This window comes from Schistocerca nitens, chromosome 3 (assembly GCF_023898315.1).
Source record: "Schistocerca nitens isolate TAMUIC-IGC-003100 chromosome 3, iqSchNite1.1, whole genome shotgun sequence".
Taxonomy (NCBI): domain Eukaryota; kingdom Metazoa; phylum Arthropoda; class Insecta; order Orthoptera; family Acrididae; genus Schistocerca; species Schistocerca nitens.
In genome coordinates this window covers 846992107-847007372 of record NC_064616.1, presented here as the reverse complement: position 1 = coordinate 847007372, position 15266 = coordinate 846992107, and the positions used below count along the sequence as shown (strand labels likewise).

Sequence of the window (15266 nt, the reverse complement as noted above, 5' to 3'; positions counted from 1 at the left end):
ATTTTTTGTCAATATAAAATTTTACTTAGTTAATTTTGCACTTTTTCTTCAAGAAGCCTTTCCAATGAATACAGCTTTGACAAGTAACACTGACACTCATGGGTGGTGTACTACTAAAAAAGAGGAAGGAGCTTAAAGTAATTAAATGTTTTCCATTATTTTTTCTGTGTGCCACACACCAATCCTGTATCATTAACTGATGGCCTTTCTCCGATTTTATGTATATACTGCCTTCCAAATTTGTAGAGCAATCAAAAGCACTGAACAATTTTGGAATACTAAAGTGCGATTGCACTGAGTGCCTCATTAGTAGGATTGGAAAGAACCAAACTGTAAGCTCAACAGTCCTCTCCTGAAGGGATTAAAGCCTACAATTCCTGGAGGTACAAAGGTTGACATCAAATTTTATTTCTTAGCAGTTTTGTCAGAAGTGTAAAACAAGGTGAGAGGAAGAGCAACTGGAAGACAGCCACAAAACAGAGCAGAAGTGCAGGACATGGGATGGCCAAATGCAGAAAAAGGTCTCCTGGGGATTCTCTTGCAGTGAAAGGTCAGTTTCTGCATCCTCCATTGGACTGGGAATTTGTCCTCATACCAGATACAACTGAATAGGACACAAATGTCAAATTTAACTGGATTATATTAGGTCTTGGCCACAGGTTGTGTGAGTCCAAGTGTTTAGGAGTTGGAGTTTACTGAAAGAGGTCTTACGTGTATGATTCCAGACATTTTTGTAACAGAGAAGCTGTTTTCTTCTACAAGCCTTGTGTGACCAGAAACACAATGAGCCTCTGTGTGGGAGCAGATGGAAAGGGAATTGTGTTTCCTTCACTAGCGAGGAAAGGTGAGAGACTTAACTGTGAAAGCTATCATTTTGCCGAAGAGAGATGGCCAATCACACTGCTTGTAGTACTGTGGCAGTCTTATCCTGTAGTGTCACTGATGTATCCTTAGGAAGTAGCACAGCATCAGTTGTTAGGGCAGTGTTGAATGCATGCCAATCTATTTTAATTGCACATAGTGGTCAGCACTTATATTTTCACTGTGGAAGGGATGCAATTATCTTTCAAATGTCTCGTGCCGTCTATTAGCTTGAGGGGAGGAGATTAAGTACAGCACAATGGCTCAATACATTTACTGTGCCACAGGTCAAACTAATTTGAGTGGGAGATGTTTCTGTTCAATATGCATAGCTCAAGGACCTGTGATGATCTGTTCCATTCAATTTCATCAGCTGGCTGAACATAAACCTAAACATTTATTGAGGGAAATTGATCCTGCAGTTTGTTGCCCCTTTACTCTCCAACTTTGCCATTTAACATTAACGATCTAGACATTTCAACTCATGATCTAGAGATATGGCCATTACGGACAGTAGACCTAATTATCTCTCACACGTGACTTGACAGCCAGAGCCTCTAATTCTGTACTGACTGGTACTTGCAGGCATTTTTAACGAGAAAGTACCAACACCAGCTAATGCTCTTTCAGGGCCAAATACTTCTGAAATAGGCAAGGTGATTACATAGAGCACAAATATATGATTCAAGGAATTTGTTTCTGAAACATGTTTATTAGAGGATGAAATTATATTAAAAGTTTCCTAGATGCTTAAAATACCCATACAGTTCTGTGGATAATGATTGTACATGGACAGTTTCAAACCTGGTGTTGGGGTGGCTGTTTTGATGCAACTGGAGTTTATGGATCAAATTATTCCATTGGTTTTCTCTAATGTTCTTTTAGATCCTTACACAGTTTTATCTCTAGCTGGGGTATTCAAGTGTAAATCTTGGCAGGAGGATGAGAACCATTTTAATATTTCTACATCCGCGATCTGCACCACCTTTAACCACATGCTGACATCTGGCCACAGAACTATGTTATGTCAAGTAGCCCCAGAGAAAGAACCATTCACTGGGTGGGATGCCATATGAGGAGTCATTTCAAGCTAGGGCAAGGGAACCAAGGTCTCAGTGCAGGTAAAAATGGAAACAAGAAGGGATTCTGTTGCCCCTCTTTCCCCTCATGAGACATGTTTTAAGACATCACCAGGGCCTGACATTGAGGGACAAATGGGTGTCTTAACTAGTACTAAGGAAGATGACAATTACTCTATTTGCAGGGATTTGGAACTGGATGTAGGCACTGTTTCCTTTGCTTTTAAATAAAGGGGTAGTCAATAATTTTTACTTTTTCTTCTTGTCCTTAAACAGATCATTTCAAAAGAGAGGGGAATGCTCTCCACAGTTAACACACAATGTGTTGGTTCCATTGTTCTCATGATGCAACTGTCCACTGCCTTCACAGTAGAAGTCATTTGTGCCTAAAACACAAACCTTTAGAACACCATGGGTGTGGGGAGTACCATATAACTTCACAATGATTTATTACTTTTATTTTTCCAATAGTAAGTTTCTTTCAAAACCTGAACTAGAAGCATCAGTATCTTCTGTTCTCTTTTGTCCCCTTTGGATATAATGAAAAAATGTATACTCTGTTCCAGGTTTGCATACAGTGTTTCAGTTACTCCAATGTCAGATTGCAATGAAATTTGAAACCTTTGATGTCACAAGACTTTTGAAGAGTGGTGGTTGAAGTAATGTTACCAAGCTCACAGGAGAGCAATGCTTGCGTCAATAGCAGTCATCATTAACTGGAATTTGAGTTATTCACATTTTGCCAATTTTTGTTACTTTCACGAATTTGTCCTTTATACACTTTAAGGAAAAGGAGAAAAAACATAAAATGTCTTTCAATCAAATAGGAGTCTTTCTTGCGGTTTCTTTCAAATTAACTTTTCTTCCACAGTGTGGCCAATGAAGTAAGTCTTTGGGTCATATTTTCAGTGAATCTGCTTATTTAATCTGGTGATACTACTGTGGTCTTGTGGCCACCAATTTGAAAGTGAGCACCTTCAATCACCAATCACCTACCATAGCACCACCCACAGTGGGTGCTCTCTCCCCAGTGAAAGCTGCCTAACACAGTGACAGTTACCTGGAATCAATGTCCTGGTCTCCACCAGCACACACATTTTCATGCTTGGGAGATTTCGAGTTCTGGAACAACCAACGTACTCTCAGCATTGTCCGGAGGATACAACTGTGTGGCTACCTGGCAACCCCATCCAACATCACACTTATGTTTTATGCACCTAATGCAATTCCCTCCAAGAGGTGTGTAAGATACAACCACCAAAGTTAGTGGAACACATGATGTATGTCGTTCTATGCATGGCTTTCATTACTACAAAATTCTGGAACACTAAGAAACACAAAAGCAACAAAAGTCAAGAAAGCATAATCAGTAACCATAATTTGTGTTCTATAAAGAAGCCATGTTGCCAACAAGGAACTTTTCTTATATGTGCCATCTGTAAACAGAAGTCAGAATGTACACCTGCAACAGACGAAAGGAAACATTGCAAAAGCTTGTTGCTTTATGCTCATCTCACACCAAGGAAAGGAGTTTTGTTCCTGAGGGGAGTAGAATATGTATCTAGTCTCAGCATATGACTGTCAAAGGAATGATCATTTGATATTTTTAACAGCAATGTTTATAGCAGTAAGTGATTAGCAAAACCATTAAAGACCAAGAGATTTTCACCATCTGAATTCGTATGTACATCTAATGAGGTAGTGCCCCATCATCTGAGGGCAGTTTTCGTATGTCCTGATGGTCACAAAACTATCACAGCCTGTAACCTCTGCTAAAGCAGTCTGCTTTTCTGGTTAAATATAACTTGTCAATCTATAAGACAACTTAAGAAGTCCAGTAGATGAATTTTATTTTCTAAAGCAACACAATGAAATTTTAGAATATGTCAGAGAAAGGAAAAACCATTCTAGAACCAATATAACATGCTGAACAGAACAAACATTGGTCAAGCAACTGTCCATTACTAACATGCAATTTTCCCATTGTGCACACAAGCATATAAAATCTAAATCACTACCCAAAATAGGTCAACATATTGCCTGTTTTATTCTGTCTCAGTACTTTCAATTGATTTATTTAGCAATTTTCCGATGTTTTGCCTGCACTGGCAGTCATCAGCAATGGAGGGTGAGCCTTTGACAAAAATCAGCTGCTCACACTAGCAAAACACCAACAAAATTATATTTTGGTGAAAGACCAAGACAAAAACCAACAGGCAATAAGTAAAGAAGTGGCCAAGACAGCCTGAAAAATTTTGTACGAAACAGGTACTTTACTCACCATGCACAAAGAAACAAGGAGTCGTTTGAAATGGCCTGATGTGTCTCCTTTCAAATCACTCTCCAAACTTTTGCCATACACTTTAACAAAGTAAAATTTATGATCAGGAAACAGTTTTAGCAATCTTTTATTAAAGTTCCTTCAATTCAAAGACTTGTTGTACCCTTCACCACAAAAACTCAAATCATGATAGCAAGCAACTACTCACATTTATCAGTTCAAAATGCAAAACCAAAACTTGCTAAGACCAGACTATTTTCTTTAATTCAGATGAAACTGACATTACATTTTAATGATCATGCTGTGCCAAGGGAAACATGTTACGCATTCTAACATCTTAGGTAAGACAACCCACAGTACAACATAACTCTTATGTTTACTGGAGAGAGGGGAAAAAACCCCAACATCTAAAAACTAAGTCATCAATGTGAATATTTTATCTTCCGCAACACTATTACACATCATTAATAGTAAACTTAATATTTAGCTTTCAAAATTTATACTATTTGGAAAACATAACAAAAGTGAAATTTTAAGTTTTAAATGTGATTAAATACCACACACACAACTATGATACTGGAATATCAATCTAGGCTCAAATACTCCATGATAAAGGTGTAACCATTATTACTAAAGTAATTACCCTTGTTACCATTAATGAGACTATTGGGAGGGGGCTGCAAACTTCCGAATCACTATTGCTGTAACAGTTCTCTTTGTCAAGATACTACCCACTCACCTATTACCAGTACCACTTTTAACTATAGGACAAGTTTTTCCATTCGTGGAGGTGCCATTACAGATTACCAATGGAAGTGTATTAAACATTATTTGCTCTGTGGCTGGCTACAAATAATAATCAAAATTACAGGAATTTTGAAATCACCCTTTTGCAGCTATAAATTTTACTTTAAGTTCCAAATTCATTAACAGTATCACAAAAGCTACAAATTAATTAAACATGCAGAATGCAATAATTGAAGGAAACTACTGCAAATCCGTTTTAAATTCATTGTTATATTCCAGAAGGTCCTACCTTTGTGACATCACACTAACTAAAGGTCAATCTACACAGGTGCCAAATGATATCTAAATTTATTATCTACAGAGAGAAATGAGCTTCATGAACTTTTATTGTGATTATCAAGATATTTTTCAATACAACTGCACCAAAATAGACTGAAAATACGAACTATGAAACTTTCTGTAAAATTTTCATGGCAGAGAGAAATTTATCTTTCGTATATCAGTGCACCTCACATTTATTTTTCCTTTTTCCATTACAAGCTACCAGCTTAGTATATACGTTAACGGAAATGACAAAATTGATGGGGATTGCCAGATGAAATTTGAAGCTCATTCCTAAATACTATTCTGTTGACTATGTGGCACTCTACTGTTCCACAATGAGTAACTCAATACCATTACAAACAAAGTAATTTATGCAACTCAGTATGTTGAATGAATCTTCTTGGATCAAATTATTAGGTTTTGGACACATTTTGACACCTTGTCTTTTTTGAAACCTGATGTTCTTATTTGAGTTACTTATTGTTATTGTAGGAAACATGTATTTCCTCAGTCACTGAGAAGGTATTTTTAATTCGGTACTTATGGCAAAGGGAAAGCTTAACTTTCTACAAATTTATCTATTACAGCAATTAATCGGGCATTACAGTACATTTGCAAAAGCAACTTCTCTGCTGTAGATCCAACACACTAATGTTCTCCAGACATTACATGCAATGAGAGGTAAATTGTGCCACAAAAATGGTACTCACAGTTTTCATAGAATGTTGATATGGTCTTGATACCATAATTGCTCAGGGTACACAATATCTCAATAATAGCTTCCTCATCAGTTCCTATTCCAGCCATGGCATCATGTAGTTCCTTAGCATAATACTGAGGAAGTGGTGTCATCAGCCCAATGATAACATCCTCAAATTTGCCACTCAGTTCACTCTTCAATTCCTTTATCAAATCCTGGAAGTCATTTGTTTAATTACTTTAGTTACTTCAATATTACAATTTTAGAGTATTCTACTTCTGCATTTACTAGCACTTTTTCTTAATTGCTGGGTATTAAAATCTGGTATTTTAAGGAGCCAAAATTTCCATTCTCTTTAACAATTAGCAACAATAAAACACATTACAGCAAAATGCACTTGGATGAGGGCAAGATGTTCTGGCAACCCCCCCCACTTTAAATCCACACACACACACACACACACACACACACACACACACACACACACACACACACACACACACACAGAGGTTGCCCAACTTCAAAGACAGCTGCACCTGAGAGAAAAATGCTGCAGAAGGAAATCTGGGAGAGGGAGGGGGGGGGGGCGCAATGATCCTACACCGCAACTTTGAAAAGCTATGTGTGCACACGACTTTCCTGCATGGATAATGGGAGCACACGTGTAAAAGTGATTGCACAGTGCATGGACAATGTTATGGGGCTGGGAAAGCATCAGCTTCAGCACAAGGGAGTTCACAGGAGGAGCACAAGGGAGTTCACAGGAGGAGAGTGATAAGGCCTGTATTATTAGAGAGCGAGTGAGTGAGTAGCCACTTATTCCCACTTCAACAGGGAGATCTTACTTGGAGGGGCAGAGTTTGGAATGTGACATCCAAAGCTCTCATTTACAACCAAATTCCAATATTACACACCAACACCAAGAAGCAAGCCATGACTAGAAAGTCAAACTGCTGCAGCCCCTACATCCCGTGTTGACTCGATCTTTAGGCAAAGTGCTTTTATGAATAGTTCTGTTGAAGGAGTGGGAGCCATGTAACTATCAAAAATCCTGCCAAATTTTTTAGAACTAAAAGTGGTGTCCCTCATAAGTTTATAAGGTTTACAAAATATTAATGGAAAATGACTACAGAATTATTCATCAGAAACACTTTCAGTGGCCATCCATCAAGTGTCCATTGACAGCTGCACTTTTTTGCAGTAAGGCTGGAAAAAAAAATTCCACAAGTTAAGGACACTCAACAACACCTTACCAGGGATGGGACATTATCTGCATATATTTAAGTAGCAGTGAGGAAGTAGCACTGAGGGACCAGGTACAATTTGCTTATTTACATAATAAAGACTAAATACCAGAAACTACTAAAGACTATGGGGAGAAGCACCATAAGAAACAAAGGATGTTTCCTCATTAGCTCGTTATGGAACTATCATATGACATGCCTCCCATTATAATCAAATACCAAAAATAATCACAGCATGGTGCTCGCATCAATCTTGACAAATCTACCTCCAGCAGGGTCACATTATCCTTGGTTAAATAATCTGAAAACCCACAGAAAGGGACAAACTCCTCAAAGCTCTAGACAGGGAAGCAATTAACCATATACTCTAAGATAATTTCTTAATAGCTAGTCAGAGCAATGCAATTACAGCTGTGCCGTCTCTTAAAATTTTTCCTTGATTTTAGGAGATGAATTAATATGGCTGTCCTCTGTACCATGAATTTTTCTGGTTCTGGGAGAGAAACTAAAGGAGAACTTCCTTAGCATATTTTATGACATGCTTGGCAGCGGAACCCAAGTGCCTACGAACTGTCTTTGCAATCACGGTAGCAGCTGGAAGGCACATCCTGGTTCTCAGTGCAGGTAATTTGATCAAAATGCTGCACCATATTATGGTGAAAGCCTCCTATGCTCAAAAACACTCATTCTTTACTGTAATGCTGCAAGGACACTTTCCACCTCCCTCTGAAATCTTACTGCTTCCAATAGATGCAGTGGTTTAGCAGAAAATTCAAGTTTAGAAACATTAAACATTTTGAATGAACTATTGCAGCAAGAGCTTTATTCGTGTCAAAATGTTTAAGTTTTCATACTCCTCGTGCATGAAGGGATGAGCACTACCTTTAGCCCACTCCATATGGACATTGTCCTTTCTGGAGACATTTCTTAGAACAGGGAAGCAACTCAAATGGATTTAAGACAGAACAGTGGTCTTCATTACATACCAAATTCTCATTCCTCCAGAGGACCTCAACTGTCATGTTCAGACCATTTGAACAATTTTTTTCTTGTTAACAGGTTCCAGCTGAGCTGGTGACCTTACCATGGTTTGAATAGAGGCATGGGTTTTATAGTTTTTCCAAGAGCAGTTTCTTTAACAGTATGGTTTCAAATTTCAGGTACAGCTAAATCTGTACATTGCCTGTTTCAGACAGTTTGTTCCAAAATATATTGGATAGGTGCACACGTGCAGTGGAGAGCAAAAAGGAAAGGATTCAGCTATTCATTAGAAAATTCAAGGCAGTATATGGAAGAGGCAATATCTATGCAATTTGACAAAACTGCAATTCAACCCACCTCTCCTACTGAAATTATGAAAATAAATTCACTCAAAAGTAAAAGGAAACATGGAATTTACAACATTTCCGACAGAGTCCTAAAGCTTGCTCCCAACAAATAAGATTTTCAGCCACATGTGTAGCAGCTCACTGAAACACAGCATTTTTTCCAGGGACTGAAATATGCTGTTAAACCATTGCATAGAAAAGGAGCTAGGTCTGATGCTAACAACTACCACCCAATCCCACTTCTTACAGCTTCTTCAAAATTCTTGAAGTAATATATTCAAGAGTAGTATCACATTTGTAAGTCCACATCCGTAGCATAGCAGTAGTGTTACTGCCTACCCACGCAAGGGGGGCCAGGTTCAATTCCTGGCAGGGGACCGTGTTTCGTGTCCATCGTTTTCATCATAATTGACATACAAGTCGCCGAAGTGGTGTCAGGTAAGAAGACTTTCAATACGGTGGCCCAACCCCGAAGGGGATATCCCAGCTAATAAAGGCCATAAGATCATTTCATTTCATCACATTTGTAAAAATGAAGCACTGATAGAATGTCAGTTCGGTTTTCAGAAAGGCTTTTCAACAGAAAATGCTGTATGTGCTTTCACTGATCAAATATTAAATGCATTGAATAACCAAACACCACCCATTGGGATATTTTGTGATCTCTCAAAGGCTTTTGATTGTGTGAATCTTGAAATAATTCTAAATAAGTTGAAGTATTGTGGTACGAGTGGGACAGTGCACAAATGGTATAATTCATATTTAACTGCAAGACGGCAAAAGGTTGAAATTAACAGTACAGATAGTCTGCAAAGACATCAGCAGAGTCCTAACTGGGGAGGTATCAAGAATGGTGTCTCACAGGGTTCAGTCTTTGGCCCTTCATTGTTCTTGATACATATTAATGAGTGCCACTATATTCATGAAGATGCAACACTAGTTCTTTTTGCTGATGATATAAGTAATTACACCCAACAATCAGTTGGAAATTACTAGCTGAGGAAATCATAAGTAATGTCTTTCAGAAAATTATGTGGTTCTCTGCAAATGGACTCACTAAATTTTGAGAAAAACCAGTTTACACAATTCTGGAAAGTAAATGGCATAACACCCACCATTGATAAATATAGTATACGAACAGAAGTCTGTTGCCGAGGCAGAATATTCAAAATTTTGGGTGTGTGCATTGATGAGAAATTGAAATGGAAGGAACGTTTATCATCTGCTGAAACTAATTTAGCCACTTATGCTATCAGGGTTATTCAAAACTTTGGTGATGAACGTATCATTAAATTAGCCTACTACGCCTATTTTCATTCACTGCTTTTATATGGCATCATATTTTGGGGCAATTTGTCACTAAGAGAGATAAAGTATTCGTTTCACAAAAGCATGTAATGAGAATAATATGCTAGAGCCCACCCAAGATCATCTTGCAGACATTTGTTTAAGGAACTGGGGTTATTCACAGTACCTATATTCACTTATGAAATTATTTGTTAATAAAGCATCCCAATTCAAAAATAGCAGTGAAGTAGATAGCTGCAACACTAAAAGAAAGGACGATCTTCACTATTCTGGTTGAAATCTCACATTGGCACAGAAAGGGATAATTTGTCCCATAGCATTAAAAGTCTGACAGCCAACCAAAATTAAAAGCAGAATTAAATAATTTCTGACTGACACCTAGTCAGATGAATTTTTAAATGTGAAGAAAAAATTATTTTGTGTAAAGAAAGCTTCTGTTAAAGTAACATCCCACATCACGAAATGTATACATGATCTATGGAAGATGTATGTATGTATGTATGTATGTATGTATGTACATCGCCATGACACATTCATTTGCTTTACAGGCTTACTACAAAACATTCAAACTGCCGATCGATCTTTACTGGAATTTAAACACAGCATACTAGTCAGATTGAGTCAGTGAAATATGAATTAATATTAGTCTTTGATCCAGTATATTATCTACACAACTAATTTCAAGTTTAATTACAACCAGTAACTATCAGCATTTTAATAATTCTGAATTACTGACCATTATAAAGTACATTACCTTCCCATAGAGAGTTTTGAAGGTTTCAGCAATTTCAAGCCGCTGCACAATTCCCCTATGTGCGAGAACATCTATTATGGCTTGTTCATCTGTACCAAACCCTTTCATTGCTTTTCTTAACACTTCTGCATCAGCTTTTGCATCAAACGGCTGAGCAGGAAAAACTGTAGCTTTGCACTGCAAGAAACATGGTGCCATAAGAAAAGGAACTAGCATTTCCATACGTTCAACTGATCAGCTACTTACATACCTGTGCAGGGTAATACTGGCTGCTCATTTTGACACTTTGCCTACAACAAAATTTCAACAGTAAGTACAGAAAATTATGCATGTAACATTAAATTACACAATCAGTAAATTTTAAAGCACCTCTACTCACAAAAACCTTCATGGGAGAAACAAAATTGGCAACATGTTTTAATTGTGCCAGGTAGTTCAACATACTAACTTAGAATTTTGCATACAGTACATGACTTTACCAACTAGTAACAGAACTAAATTCCACTTCTGAAATCCTATATTCATAGTTTCAAAGCTGATGTCAGGACAAAGAAAGAGCTCTCACTGACATCAACATACATTTTATTAGCTGTATTGGTTTATCTCCAGAAAAACCTTATGCTGTGCAGAATGACCTTTATGGAAATTTACTCTCACAGCTACAAATTTGATAGGAACAGACATATTTCCAAGAACCTTTGCAGCATAGGATCAAAGTTTCCATGCTTTAATTTACCCTAATAACATAAAATGTCAATCAAAATGAATTTTTAACTGCTCCTGTCCTCCAAGTCTTTAACAGGTCACAAATCCAAAGTCAGCAGCAAAGTTTAACCACCGCCAAAACTTGTGGTCTTTTAAGTAAAATATTTCTCTAAATTTATTACATTCAATACGGTTTTCCTACAAGTTACAGAAACTCTTGTTTAGCTTTGGCGTTTAGTGAAACATTAGTTACAAACTTATGCAAACTGCGGTATATAATAAAAATAAAATAAAAACAGTATTTGCATCCACTGATACATGTTCCACAAAAGAAATGCTAAATCCATGCGATACTTATTACACAATTTTCAATGTAACACCAGCGGTCAGAATGACAAATTCAAGGAATTTACAAAATGAGTTTTTCTTGAACTAATGTGAGCTGCGCTTATTGCACAGTTTCATTCTAGCATACTAATTGCTGGTCTTCCAGACAATACAGATGCTGGGAAAGCAATATAACTTTAAACACGCAGAAGACCAGAAAAATAAATACGGCAGTCACAGACGAAAGCCGTTCCAATACATTCATTCATTATTGCACGTTTCCTTTCTCTGAACCGTACCAATGAACCTTATACGATGCGTCAGTTTTACTAGCACTACTAACACTACCAAAACTTTCAAATAACACCAACTTAGCATAAAAATTAACATACTATTCGAAATCCTAAAACCTAAATCTCTACTACATAATAAGGAATACAGACGGGGGGAAAAATAATAAACTTACAGTTTCAACACTAAATCTCTCAAACTGTCAACTGCGGTCAATAGGAGTTAGACACACAACATAAAAGCCGCAACCTTATGACGTAAGACCTACGCCCATTCGCAGGTATCCAACACTTGACAATAAAATTTCTCTTCTCAGTCTAATGTCTCTCTTGAACAATGTTTGGATTTTTGTCTTCCAGCACGTGTTGAACGAAGTTTTTTGTGATAGAAAGGAAACTTCGCAGCTTTCATACGTTAAAAATGTCTTTAATCATCGACCTCCTGAATCAAATAGATTAAGTGGCGTCTGAGATCTCAAGAATCACAAAAATTAATTTTCTGTGTGTATGTAACTATATGTCCGCTGTTAAACTATTGTGTTTAATAGGCGAATACATGAAGTAACGGGTTCTATGACCTTTACTTAGGCTCTGTTAAACTATTTGCAAATAGTTGATCATATATCCAGTTTTAAGCTTAAATAATCCATAATCCTAGTTCAGATCTGACACCTGGGAATCTCACTTTGAAGTAGACATTACAACATCTCTTTCGTTCGGTTAATGATGTATATACTAACAGTATCTACATTTCTTAAAAGGTTCCTATCTGTAAAATAATTTGCAGCATGTCTGCTCTTGCTGTCATACACGCCATACCTTATAGCAAACTGTTATCACAGTCCAAGCAGTTACTATGACAGGAATGAACCAGTGATGCAGATCGTGTGTCCTGTAATGCAGAAAATATAACGAGTCACCATGGTGGAACAAACTTTTCATGGTGTTACGAAAGATGGCTACAGAGTTTTGTTTAGTATCCCTCATTGTACATACATACTCAACAAGATAAGGAGTTGCTGAGTGATCAGTTTTCGGCTGTGTAGACAAACGACACAGAGACGATGCTGATATCGTCATTTACGAATTTTGTAAGATTTCTTCTAGGATAATAAATTACAGAATCTTACCCACAAACCTCAGTCGCGTAACCTGACGATATATTTTTGTGGGAAGGAGAGATATTTACTGGGTTTAGGTAGATGTACTACCTAAACAGGTTATCAGGACATTGTTAAATAGCTTAGAGATGAGTACCTTCAGTAAATTGTGTGAAATAGGTGATAGCATGCTGGTAAAATATGCCATTAAATAGACTTCTTTACAGGAAGGTAGGAAGGTTGAGTCCACAGATGTCAATAATTACCACCCTTTGTCACATCTTACAAGAAAACCTATCAAAGAGACAAATTTCGAATTTGATAGTCTTTGAGCATGCTGCAGTGCAAAGCAAAATAAGAAACAAATATTTTTTTGTACATGCCCATATGGCTGTTAAGAAGATGAAACACCTTCATGAAAAAATCAAGTTTAATGCACTCGAAAAATAAAAAATAAAACGATGCACCATGAACGAGTTATGCTAATTGGTCACACATTGATATTCATACAGGTATCGACAGAAAATGCCAAACTGAACACTTCGGCGGCCAATCAATGAATGTGTGACACTGCAGCACAACTTCACCACTTGGGCGCACGTACAGCAGTAGAGCGAAATTTCTAGCTTATTTCTGACAGATGAGTCTTTGGAATACCAGTTCATCATATATGACTGATTTTGGTATTAACAATGCTACACGTTTTGTTGATAGTCAAATGATGAAATGAAAAAGAAAATAGTGCGGCTAGGGGATTTTGAAAGGAAATGACATTTTCAACAAAAGTTTGGTGACTTGACTTTGACTTATTTCCTGTTGTTCCTGTTGGATCATAGGGCAGCAGGAAAGACCTTCCATCTGGTTCTGTTGGCAGCCAAACATTTCACTTCACTCCATGTTTTACCAGCTTTCAGAGCTTCTTCTTCCACCGTTCTTTTCCATGTCATTTTCGGGCGGCCACGTCTACGTGTTCCTTGTGGGTACCAATCCAGTGCTGCCTTTTCAGCAGCTCCTTGTTGTTTGCGTATTGTGTGACCAATCCACTGCCATTTTCTTTCCTTTATTTCTTCACGGATTGGCGCTGGTTTGTCATCTCCCACAATTCGTCATTTGATATAACATCTGGCCACCTCACATTTATAATTTGCCGAAGACACCAGCTTATGAAGATTTGCAACTGGTTTATAATCATGTTTGTTACCTTCCATCTTTCGCAACTATACAGGAGGACTGACTTTACCTTGCCATTGAACAAGCGCAGCTTGGTTCGTCTCGAGATGTTCTTATTACGCCAGACAGGATATAGTTGTACAAAGGCTCGAATTGCCTTCCGTATTCGACTCTTTACATCCTCCTTGCCCCCTCCATCTTTACAGACGGTACTTCCTAGATATACAAAGGAGTCTACTTGTGCCAGTTCCTTTCCATGCACTATTAGCTTCGCTTGTTTTCCAGATCGAATTCTCATTTCCTTAGTTTTCTGAACATTTATTTTAAGTCCTGCAATTTCTGCTTCCTCTTTCAGTCTTTCCAGCTTTTCTTCCATGCCACGCAATCTTTGCGAGAGCAGACAGATATCGTCAGCAAAGCAAGGTCTTCAAGCCTGTCTTGCATTCCCCACTGAATACCTCCTCTCCTACCATCAACAACTCTTTTCATTACGCTGTCCAGTACCAACAAGAACAAGGTAGATGACAGAATACATCCGTGCCTCACCCCAGCACTTGTTTAGATAAATTCATTAAGTTTACCATTGTGTAGCATCCTACCTTCGTATCCATCATACATGGCTTTAATAATATTTATTATCTTTGATGGTATTCCATATTCTTCCAAGGTATGCCACATAACTCTCCTATTAAGAGAGTCAAATGTCTTTTCAAAATCAATAAATGTAAATTTGTGTGTGTTCTGCCATTCTGCACTCTGCTCAAGTATTGTACACAGTGTGTTGATGAGATCGACACAACTTCTGTGCTCTCTAAACCCAGCTCGACTGAGTTCAAAATTGGTTCAAATGGCTCTGAGCACTATAGGACTTAACTTCTGAGGTCATCATTCCCCTAGAACCTAGAACTACTTAAACCAAACTAACTTAAGGACATCACACACATCCGTGCCCGAGGCAGGATTCGAACCTGTGACCGCAGTGGTCGCGCGGTTCCAGTCTGTAGCGCCTAGAACTGCTCGGCCACTCAGGCCGGCCGCCTCGACTGAG

The 15266-nt window shown here is 37.8% G+C and overlaps 1 protein-coding gene across 1 annotated transcript in view; it reads right to left on the bottom strand.

The window, feature by feature from the left end:
* Positions 1-12321, bottom strand: part of LOC126248870 (annexin B9-like) — a 33712-nt gene extending 21391 nt beyond the window's left edge. Inside the window, exons 1-5 of the mRNA XM_049950316.1 lie at positions 12125-12321; positions 10877-10916; positions 10627-10803; positions 6003-6207; positions 4222-4301 (exon numbers count right to left, since the gene is read on the bottom strand). Coding sequence (XP_049806273.1) covers positions 4222-4301; positions 6003-6207; positions 10627-10803; positions 10877-10903 — 489 coding nt within the window. The 5' untranslated portion in view covers positions 10904-10916; positions 12125-12321. The remainder of the gene's footprint in view (positions 1-4221; positions 4302-6002; positions 6208-10626; positions 10804-10876; positions 10917-12124) is intronic.
* Between the last annotated feature and the right edge of the window lie 2945 nt (positions 12322-15266).